Raw genomic sequence first — 12457 nt, forward strand, 5'->3', positions numbered from 1 at the left:
GCAATGTTCCATCTTTATAAAACCAGCCACAATAATAAATGAGAATTTAAGAGGAATACCCTCTCACACACACAAAAAAGGTCATACTAATAAACTAATGGTAGCAGAATAACAATAAAGATAAAGCTGCATTTATTGTTTCTGGGTACAGCAAGAAGTATTAGTCTCCAAGATAATTCAGAATCAAAGGTGGAATTCAAAATAGTGCATTCCAAAATTCTAAAGCACAAAGTAGAAAATGCTCAGTATTACACATGGGGCAATTGAATATTTAAAAATTACATTACCACAGCTGCCTCCTGTCTATCACAAAATGCATTATATTTTATCAACTGAAAATATTTTCTTAATGTAAGTCTAAATAATCACAACCCACTCACAATTCATTTCTTTAAAGGATTATTTCATTTAGCTTCATGTTCCTCCCTTTTTAATTGTCTGGATTTTCATACATTTATCAGTTAGAGATTCCATCACTGACTACGTTATAGAAGTGGAGAGAGGATAGTTCTAACATTAAATGTTATCATGATGTAACTTTTAACTTACAAAACTGAAGTTGACTAGCACTTTATAACCCAAACTCCTGAGATTTAAGACAACTCAGACCTATTCATTTATTCAAAGAACATTTACTGAACATCTAATATGTGCCAGTGTCCTAGGCTCTGGTCTTATATATACAACTAAGCAGAACTGATGAAAATCCTTTCCCTCACGGAGCGTGTATCTTAAGCGGTAAATGTTGTTAGTGTAGTCCAGAACCATATATGCACAGTGATGAAGTGTGACATCTAAATTTCCTTGCCCTGGAAAAATTATCAGACAAAATAAATAGTAGAGATAGGATTCTGGATTCAGGAAAAAATGTTTCAAAGTAGTTCTGGAAGACACAGTAAACAATGCTAATATACTTGCAGCTGGTCTCTACCTTCTGTCTGTCAGGCAGACACCATCAAAATTCCGTGACTCAGAATTCTAAATTGAGGTTCCAAGGAATATTTACATAGCTCTTTTTGTTTGTTTTTGTGATGATACACAAGAAATACTCAATGTTTCTAAACGTAAAACTGGTAGAACCCATGAGTGTAATCATAAACAACTTAGTTTTATTCCACTGTCTCTTCGAACTTATTCAGTGGTGGTAGGGGACTATATGTCTTCCCTCAACTGCATGAAAATTCAGGGATCTTCATAATTTCAGATGACTATTTTTTAATATACAAAGTCCTACAGTTACTTCAAACAACCACATATAGTCTTGGCTCAGGGATTATAATCCATCCCTATGTAATAATAAACACTATCATCTTAAAAGATAGGACTTCTTCTTTTCACACACTCAAGGAAGGGGGAACAGAGGGAGGAGGGAAAGAGAAAAAAGGTAAGTTTCTGACTTGGCCGTCGCTGCCATTCATTAACTGGCATCATTCTCTCTGTGCATGACAAATGTTTAAACCCAATTTTTATCCAGTTAAGGCACTGTGTATGTTGTTAGAGGCCACCACCACACTGAACTGGTCCTATGCAGTTCCGTAAGGGTGTCATTCACCTCTAGGTCCCTCAGTCCCCTAAATGTCCTACATAGTTAAGTATGGATGCTTGATTTAAGTTGAGTTTGCAGTGAGACTTCTTCATAGATGGTGTTGCATGCCTCCATCAGAAACACATAACGTCTGCTTGGCTGCATTTTATGATGCCAGCCCCCACTGATGATCATGGTCTAGACTCCACTTCATTAGCACTGGTAATTTGGTGACATTCCAACTATACCATTCCTTATTCATTTTTTTGGCCAGAAGATTTAGATGAACAGAAAAGTTCCCCTAGTGAATTAATGATGATCCCTAGGAACAGTCTGTATGGGAAAGTCAGGAAAATGCTTGATTTCACCCCTTTATCCTTTGCTTTTGTCCTTTAAAAGAATCAATTCCCTAGAATTCAAAGGTGAACCACGAATTTATTTTTTAGCATTATTACAAACGTATTGATTTAAACATATACGATTTGTTTAAATACATTGATGTAGGGTATATTTAGTGGTGGTTGTGTTTGAATACTTTTGCTGTAAGCATCTTCTTCACATTTAATATCAACACCCAAATAAACATTAAGAGAATGTACTTAACTATTTCTCTAAGTCCAAGTAAAAATTATATGAAATCGTTTTTTGTGTGTGAAAAAATGTCTGAAAGTAATGCACACATCTAGCGTTATTTATGATTGCCCCAAAATAAGCTATTCTGTACCTAAACAAACATGGGGGACATGACATTGCTCTAGGATTTTCATGTACTTTAAGAATCAGGTCATTCTGGTTCTAGTTTTTATAATATTTAAACATTTTAAACTTTCATGCACATAAAGTCCTATTTACTAATATAGTTATTTAAGGACCTGCTTTAAAGAAAATTATTAGGGATCAAAATTTTACTTGAATTTAATTTTTTTCAATCTTTAATTCTTTAAATGAGAATGTCATAAAGTGTCTCTGCTTATCTCTCTCTGCCTTTCTTTCACACACACATACACACACATATAGTCAAGAGGAGTCAAAGGTCAATGGAGAAAACTAACAAATTTAAATCATATTCCTTGTCCTCAGAAACCTCCGTAATGTAGCATGAGAGAAAGATGCTTATTCAAAGATGTAGAATAATTTGAATGTTGCCAAATTTCTCAATCTCAATTCTATACTATCCCTGAAAAAAATGAAATCTGAAAAAAATGCATTTAAAAATTAGCTTTCTATACCAATGCACTGCAGAATTCCCCCAAAGTAAAATGCAGCACTTCTGTCAGGTGAAGAAGCCTGCACAAGAAAGAGAGAAGATTCTTACTATACAATTGTGACTCTATTTCAAAAGTTTGACACGAATCTCTTGTAAGATTCTAGAACTTATTTTTAAACAAATGATTGTGAATATTTGGGGAGAAAATAATGGGAGAAGACGATATCAGTGTACAAAAACTTTGAAAGATGTTGTAAACACTAATGTAATCGGTATGGTGACCTGAATAAATAAGGGGGTCATTAGCCCCATTGTACAGAAAAGCAAACAAAGACAGAGATATTAAGTAACTTGTCTGAGGTCACATGACTAAGAAGTAGTAGAAATGGAATATAAACCCAAGAATTCTTCCACCATAATCTATGTTTTAAACCACTAAAATACACTGCTTTTCTTTTTTTCAATTTTTTTTCAACAAGAACCATTTTTTCTAAGTCCATATGATATCATTGTGAATTTATTAAATAAAATGTGAGAAAAATATTGATTCATTCAGGGAGATTTGGGGTTACTTGATGAATGATACCTAAAGAGAATCAATTAGTAGAACATTTCAGCCTATTAGGAATTCTCTAATGACAAGAGGAATTGATCTCTTGATTTATACTGTTTATTTTCCTCAGTGATTTAAAGTAATACAAGTAATATATCCTTTTACAATTTGGAAATGATACAAGGATTGCATAAATAGTATGAGAGTTTAGAATGTTAATACTCAAAAGTATCTAAAGAATAGGCTTCAAGTTATGAAATGAATAACTCACAGAATAAAAGGCACAGCATAGGGAATACAGTCAATGATATTGTAATAGTGTTGTATGGTGACAGAGGGTAGCTACACTTATGGTGATTATAGCATAATGTATAGAGAAGTTGAATCACCATGTTGTACTGAAACTCGTATAACATTGTGTGTCAACTATGCTTAAATTAAAGAAGTTAAGTATCTAAAGAGCCTAAATCAGTGGACTGGGAAATACACTTAATATGGATAAATGCAAATTCCTAGTAAAAGTAAAAAAATAAAGAATTGGCTTAGTACAATTTCATGTTTAAAAGGCATGAAATGTACTGAGTCACACACACACACTCACAACAGTTTTGTGAATTCTGACTACATTTATAAGCTGTTGTCCACAACTGAGGTTTAGGTTAGTTCCAGCATCTCTTCACTAGCCAGTTCACTTCTAGAGTATTGTATGGAAAGGACTGGGGTAAAGAGGGTGATTTTTCAAAAAAGGTCAACCAAGAAGCTTGATGAGGAATGGTCAAAAGAAGTTAGAATATTGTGTCTGGAGGAAAGAAACACTATAGTTACTACAGCAGTGGATTTATATATTTAAATGGCTAGGGCACAGAATTAGTAGACCTTTTATCTTCCAGGAGAACATAATAAACTTGAGGTAGAAGCTAATGAAGACCCTCTTCATTCTTGAGTTTGCTGAAAATAGAATAGGCTTTCCACAAAAGCTTAGCTATATAAAAATGGGTAGGGAGGATGCAAAAATTATTTTGCCACTGTAGGGAAAGCTGGATTATATAACGTCTGACGTCTCAAGTCTATGTCTCTTCATTCATAACATTCATAGAACATTAAACAGTAAAAATATATGATTCTCAATGATACATAATAGACTAATACAGAGCCCATAATAATTTAATATATACTTACAGGCAATTGGCTATTAGGGATTCAAATTAGAATTATTGTCTAAACAGTATATGCCCATTTCCTCCTCAAAGTTATCTTACTAAATTATTTCCAGTAGTCCAAACCAATCAGCCGGAGAAAGTCTAGATTTAATACTTTGGCAGACTCCATCATGAAGGCTTCTTTTAAAGCAAATAACAATGATACAATGGTACTGTCTTCATCTGTGTAATTTTCTTTTCCTCATTTCCTTTAATTTCTTTTATTTTTCAATGCCAAAACCCATGGCCCCATCATGTTTGAGAGTTTAGTTTGAGCCGCCGCAATTATCCACAGCCTAAGATTCACACAGGTATGAGTTCATTGTAGTTCTAATGCAGGTACCAGCGATTTTTTATTTTTCTGTGAAGAGTCAGCTAGTCAATAGTTTATTCCACTCTGCTTTGTATGTGAAAGTAGCCATAGATGTTATATATAGAGAGTGTAGCCAACTCCCAAAGCCATTTTGTTTAGACACTAAAATTTGAATTTGATATAATTTTCATGGGTCGTGAATGACTGTCTTCCTGTGATAGGTTTCCTCACCCACTTTAAAGTATAAAACCATTCTTAACTCATAGTCCATGCGAGAACTGGAAGAAGGGTGAATTTTACCCATGAACGACAGCTTTTGGACCCTGTTCCATTGCATGTACTGGTGTGGTGTGTACATTCTCATAAATAGGTTTATGAGAAAGGCTTTGGAGCTCCTTTACCTCCTAGAAACAGGTAATGACAAAATGTTCTAAAAGTCTGTAACCCCGAGAGCATTGTTTTCACTTCCCTTCTGTCCTATAAATTCTTTTGCCATTCTCATGTAGGTTGTTTTCATTTTAATTCTTATCATTACTCTCAAGAAATGTAAATGGTACACTCCAGCACACAGAAAACGCCTCAACCTTCTATTTTCCCTTCAAAAGCTATTTCCCTTGTTTTATCATTCCTTCAGATGGGGGAAATCTTCTTGGTATTTAACATTTTGCTTTTAATCGGCCTTCATAATTAGAATCTTTTCAGGCAAACAAAGTTGCAAGCACTATTCTAATTGCCCACTTGGGTCCCATACTATTTAATGTGACATAGGAGTCAAACATTTTCTTTAGGGAAAATCAAACTTCCCCCAAATTAAGTTTAACTAATATATATCATGGGACTTTACTAAACACTGCTTGTGCTATGAAGTCTTCTATATATAAATTTAGGCAGGTTTTTTATTAACTTGTTTTCCCTAATATTTGGAATTCTATAAAGAACCTATTCCTTACCCTTATCCTCTGAGGCTGTACTCTCGAATTCTCTCAGGTCTAATTTTTTTTTTTTTACCAAAAATTGTTAGAATTATCTTATGCTTTTCTTGAAATATGGTTAGTCTCTATGATCTTTAACATCAAGTTTAAAAATATATAGGTGGCCAGCCTGCAACGAAATGGGGCAATGGCCCTTCCACACTTCCACGGTGGCCAATGGAGCGTCACTTTGATGTGTACAGTTAAAACTACCAGCTTGTATTATTAGTGATAAATAATAATTTTTAAAACCATCAGCTTTTATTTTCTCTAATCATTCTTAATTAGAGCCATTGTTTCTTATTCAGCTATTATCACCATTTATATCACCACTGCTTTCAAAAGCCCAGAATTTCCTTTAACCTATCCATAGCCAAGTTTCTGAAAATATTTGCCCCGAGAGACTAGAAAATGGGCTATCACTACATTGTAGGAGGTGTTGGCACACAGTTCAAGACACAGGGCTTTGTCACTTTTTTTTATTACCTTTTTGCATATTTCCTTCCTTTCTCCCTGTCTCCCTCCTCTCCATTCCTGACCTTAATTTAAGAAACCAAAGGAATGTTGCTGACTTTTCAATAATCTAGACTGTTTTCTAAAGGTGCCTTCCAGAGGAAACCCAACTGCTTCCTCCTACTTACCTAAATGTTGACAACCAAAGATTTAGTAAAGGAAGTTTCACTACTTAAGTATTCTGATTAACATTGGACACAACATACACTATTTAAAAAATATGTGTGTATTTAAAAGATAAAATAAATCAAGTTTTCTGATGTAATTAGAGTCTTCTGGATCCAGACATATGTAAGCTACCAGCTGATGTCCAAATTATCTACAGTTAATAACTAAGTCACCCATTATGATTTTAAACTGCTAAAATCTGTTCTTCTGCCATAGCTTTACTTTAACTACGATTCCCTATCTTGTCTAAATGAGGAACTACAAAATTCCCAGTTTTGAGAGTGAAAATTATATAATTATTATGAGGACGATTCTCTACAGTAATAATTACTAACTTTTTTTAAAAATGAGAGTAATCACATCCTATAACTAATCCTTAGTACCTTTTCATTTTTTTTAAATAGCTATCGAGTACAATGATAGGAACACTTAGCCTTTTTTCTTCAGCCAAAACCTCCCTCTAGGTCACTTCAGTGAGTGAAGCAATGAGAATGTTGAATTCTCAGTAATAACTATTACCAAAAATGGTCATAAATGGAATTATGCAGTGACATCTTGATTAACAAATCCTTTGGTAACAAAGGAACCCTCCGAAAGTCACTCCGAATAAAGAGGAATTTTTAAAAGTTATCTTCTTGGTTCCTGGATGACGACAATGTAGCATTCATTGGCATTTTCTCAGCTGAAGATTTTTAAGAAGTTGATCTCGGTTTTCTGTGATACATATATTTTTTTCCTGGTGAGGATACTTCAGAAAATGGTGAGGGACTAGTATACATCCTTGCTTATAGAGCCATTGTTATAAGAAAAATTGGTATTCGCATATTATTCAATGTATAATAGTAATGTGTAAGTATGTATACAATGTATATATACATTGTATACTTATACAATGTATAAGTAGTAACATGGCCTTTTAAAAAAATGTATGACATTATCTATCATTTTGGTATAACACGGAGCATTTTCACTGCCCAAAAAATTCTTTGTACTCTCCCTATTCATCCCTGCCCCACTCCTTGGCAACCACTGATCTTTTTAGTATCTCCATAGTTTTGCCTTTTCTAAAAGGTCATTCACTTGGAATCATACAGTGTGTAGCCTTTTCAGCCTGGCTTCTTTCACTTACCAGTATACATTTAAGTTTCCTCCATGTCTTTTCATGACTTGATAATTCATTTCTTTTTAGTTCTGAACAATATTCCATTATATGGTGTCAAGTGTTTAGTTAAGCTACTCCAATAGTATTGCTGCCTAGGCATCCATTTTGTTTGGCCAACTGTCCTGGAGGGACCTTAAACTGACAAAAGCCCCCTCTTGCAAGCACATGCCCCAGATAACAGCCACAGAATCACAAGCAAATGTAAGCATGGAAGCCCTTAATAGGACTTCTTCAACAGCACTTGTGAATAAAGGTCTCCTCCTACATACGAGCCCGCTGGAGCTCACCAAAACTATGCTCTTCTGGTTTTAATTGCCCAATCTAGCCCTAGCCTGGGAACCTCGAAGCATTCTACCTTTGGGCCCTGACACAGGCATCTGTCCCAGATCCTGCCTTGTTCTCTCTGTACTCCGCCTTGACCTCCCCATGTGGTCCTTCAAGGTATATACCTTGAGGTATTTCCACCAGAACTCGTGAGTAATAAGGTTATCTATTTCAATTTTTCTTATGGTCTGTGTTGGACCATGGCTCACTATCAGTCATCCCTATGTTCCCCTTAACAAATGTTAATTTAGCAAAGTCATAACATATGGATATACCACTTCTTTTTAATCCTTTCACCTACTGAAAACATCGTGGTTGCTTCCAAGTTTGGGCAATTATTAAAAAAAAAACTGCTATAAATATCCATGTGCAAGTTTTTGTGTAGACATAACTCTTCTACTTGTTTGAGTAAATACCAAGGAGCTGGCAAAATACATAATCCTGTGGTAGAAGTATGTTTAGCTGTGTAAGAAACCATAAAACTGCCTCCCAAAATGGCTATAGCATTTTGCATACCTACCAGCAATGAATAAGAATTGTTAACAGGACTTTTTATGTAAGGCATGCTCCAGAGGCCTCCTTAACTCAAGTGTATTATATTCAGAAGAAAGAGGTAATGATTATGTCATATAAGGATAAGCATTAGTATCTTTTACTTAATTTAAAAATTAATAATGTATTCTGACAATTCATTTAAAGGAATTTTATTTAAGTACATATTATAAAATAAATTAAAGGTATATGCATACACATTTAAGGGTATACACATACCCTCCCACACAAGGGGAAAAGAGAGAGAGAGAATTGTGCATATATACACGCACATGTGATCTTTGTATAACAATAGTGTTATCTTCACATATAGTGTATTTTTGAATTTGTAAAAAGCATTCAATTTTATTATTTTGTTTAGTGGTTACACCTATACTGTATTACCTACTTTTTATATGTAGAATAGAATCAGAAAGATTGAGTCACATGCTCAAGGCAACATGGCAGAACTATAATTTAACAACAAATCAGCAACTATTTCCTATACCTTAAAGCTCATAAACCCACACACACATACATTGACATGCATGCACTCATGCACACAGTCATATATTTATTGAATTTGAAATATATCAATTAATTTCCTACATCCATCTCTCTCTTAATAGACAAAAGACAAGGGCCCCTGGATGGCTTAGTTGGTTAAGTGCCTCACTCTGATTTTGGCTCACGTCATGATCTCACAGATGTAAGATCAAGCCCTGCATCAGGCTCTGCCCATGGAGCCTGTTTGGGATTCTCTCTCCATTCCTCTTTCTCTCTGCACCCTCCCCTGCTTGTACTTTTTCTCTCAAATAAATAAATAAACTTAAAACAACAGATACAACACAGAACTTAAGATTGGCCTAATCTGTCTAATCCTGTACCCCTGGCTCTACCTGGTTCTAACTACTGTAAGTGATTTTTCTCACAATTTATTTACTATCATCTGTTTTGAATTTAGAATTACTTGTGGAATAAGAAAATAGACTTAGAGGTAATGGCCTAAGACGATGTCTGGCATAAGCCAAAACAGTCATGTAAAAAAACAATTACCTTAATAACAGACGTCTCAACTCTGGAAGGGGGACTCTGAACGTGAGCTGCTGCCGCCATATTTGCAATGGTGCTGAGATGGTTCATCTGGCTCATTGCCATGGTGACAGACGCTGGAGGTAGGCTGACGGGAATTAGAGGGTGGGGCATCATCATAAAAGGAAGTTCCAGTCCTATAAAAAATGCACAGATCTCATCATTGCTCTGTTCAAATAAAACTATGAAACGTAGTGTATCTCATTTATGAAAATGGTAAAGGGCATAAATCATTGAAAATTGAAGCATTAAAAAACGTTCTAATAATGATTGCCAAAGGAAAAATATTTGTCCTCTTTATATGCAACAATGCCCACTCACCACTCAGGGAAATTAGCTTTGAAGCTAACCAGTTCGGTGCCATGTTTTATCACGTCACCATGCTTCATGCGTTTAATACAAATGGTCAATTCGTTGCTGCATTATTCTTCTGATCATGCTAATTCTTGCTTAAAATATGAGGGTTTTATTTAACACATCACAATTAGTTATCTAAATGTAGTATCTCTTTGTTATGTCCTACATTTTACAATATAATGATTGGATATTTTTTTCTGGGCAACTACCATTTTTAGTACCAAAAAATACCATTATAGAATTTGGCAGAAGGTGGCTCTGCTTAAGGTGGTGGAGAGGTTGCCTAAGTGGAAGGCTATTAGTTCCAGGCATGTGGGGGTGGGTAACAGAAGCCTGAGATCTCTGTGATGGGCAAGAGGACAGTGTTTGATTATCCCCAGAACCATCACAGCTACTTGTGGGGAATGCACATAAGCAATTTGGATGCAATAGTATTCCAAATCTTCTAATAATTTATTTGAAATGAGGTTTTAAAAAGTATATCACATTTCGAGTTGGCCAAGTGATTTCTTGGAAAATAACCTCAAGTAAGTAAATTTCCCCTAAACCATATATTTTTTTGTTTTTCTTTTTCTTATATAGTTCCTCAATTAAAAAAATTCTACAATATTTATCTTACTTTTTGAGTCTAATCTAGTTTGAATAACCAAATTAAGATAAAATGGTCTCTGTTATATACCTAGAGAATTAATTACTTCTTAGAAGTGAAGCCCACTGGTAGTTGTAGTTATTCTTGTATTAAATGATTTTCTAGCCACCATTCAGAGTTAAAGTTCCTCACTTAATTCCACCACAAATCCTAAACATGGAATTATTAAATGCCCAACTGATTTAGACACAGCACAAAGAGCCTAAAAGATCACTTTACAAAGGTTAATAATGTCAAAGCAATATATTAAATATGTGTGCATCAATAAATATATCACCTTTATTCAACTACAAAGAAACAAAAGTTGATGATTATGGCAATATAGTGTCAAAGTAAAAACAGTACATTTGAGAGCTTTCATTTTAATAATGGGGCCATGTTTTGGATTTCAGTAGATTTTTAAACACCTTAATAGGATACACCTTAGAAGGTATTTATGAATAATTTCAATTTAGACATGTTCCCCAATTAAATTAACACTAACTTATTTACTGAATCTGTTGAATATACAAACAACCCCCTTGAAGAAAATTTTTGTAATGTCCCTGTCAGCTTAATGAGTTTTCATTTCTTAAAAAAGGAAAAGAAATAATATTTTCATATAATATACTTAGAAACAGCAAAGTTGGTAAAACTCCAATTTAAATGCTTTAGCTCCATTAAAAGCTTCATTGTAAAATCTCTATGACATAGTTTTTAATGAAGAATACTTAGTTACTGCCATGATTTTTTTCCATTTACTTCATGAAGACAGTTAAGGTTCAATATAAATTCAAACTCATTAGCTCAATACTGTCTGAATCTTAGAGTAAATTGTTCAGAAGTGGGTAATGAAAACTCAATTCAAATTCTTCAGCAATCAAACAAAGCAATTTTATTAAACAATGAAAAGAATCAATTAAAGTGGATATCTTTATTATCTTTATTATTTTACAAGAAACCATGACAGCTTTTGGCTAAAAAAAAGTTTATAGCTTCATCCAGAAATGAGTCACATAAAAGAAATTTCTCCAGCTTGTTCCTACACTATGATATACAAGTTCACTTCCATATTCGCAAATGGATCTACTTTTTTTTCTCTACTCACACCCTTTTTGATGCGTATACCAAGGTCCTAGTCAAACATGCAAAAACTGTAAGTATGTGAATTTTTCAAATGTATGGTGTCAAGAAAATATTTGATGGCGAGACATGATAAAAACTCAACTCCACAATGCCTTTATCGAGGTATGTGCAAATTTTTTCTTTAAATGTTTACTTTTTATAGTATCATTTAAAACAAGAGTTGAGGCATAATCACTGACAATTGGTATAGAAATAACACTTTGGAATAAATGTTATTTGAAAATGAAAACTGGATAGGGAATTTATAATTAATGGATAATTTTCCCTACACATTTCATTTAAAATACCAATAAATGCAAGCATTACATTTTCATAGTATGTTGCTTATTTGAAGATAATTGATAGACTGAGTACAGAAAAATACTCACATTCATTATTTTAAATTCAGTTTGAGTTCTGCTTATATCTATTATCTACTTTTGTTTCTCTGTTCACTTGAACCAATTTCTCCTTTTATTTGAATTCTGATTGCCAGTTAATACATTGGAAAAAGTCATTTTTCCAAATATATTTCAATTTTACTCTCATAGTGGAGAAGCACTGTGACTATTTTTTTTCACATTATCAAGGTATAAAATATTAAGCCAAACTTCTGACTGAATCATTCTGAAACAGATTATAGACAAAATACTATCTATTTTCACATCTCTTTTGCATCACAGGATATTAGTCCCTTGTGTGAGGGTAAATATCAATCATCCACATGTGAATTTTCCATAGCAAGTTGATAACACTAGATTGGATTTTCCCACTACATAAAATGCTCCT

At 33.9% G+C, this 12457-nt stretch overlaps 1 protein-coding gene across 2 annotated transcripts in view; it reads right to left on the reverse strand.

The window, feature by feature from the left end:
* DACH1 (dachshund family transcription factor 1) overlaps window positions 1-12457 on the reverse strand; it is a 397236-nt gene that overhangs the window by 88804 nt on the left and 295975 nt on the right. Inside the window, exons 5-6 of one of the 2 annotated variants that reach the window (XM_049647052.1) lie at window positions 10137-10306; window positions 9523-9695 (exon numbers count right to left, since the gene is read on the reverse strand). In XM_049647052.1, coding sequence (XP_049503009.1) covers window positions 9523-9695; window positions 10137-10306 — 343 coding nt within the window. The remainder of the gene's footprint in view (window positions 1-9522; window positions 9696-10136; window positions 10307-12457) is intronic. The other variant, XM_049647053.1, reaches the window with a different exon arrangement.

Source organism: Panthera uncia (assembly GCF_023721935.1).
Source record: "Panthera uncia isolate 11264 chromosome A1 unlocalized genomic scaffold, Puncia_PCG_1.0 HiC_scaffold_16, whole genome shotgun sequence".
NCBI lineage: Eukaryota > Metazoa > Chordata > Mammalia > Carnivora > Felidae > Panthera > Panthera uncia.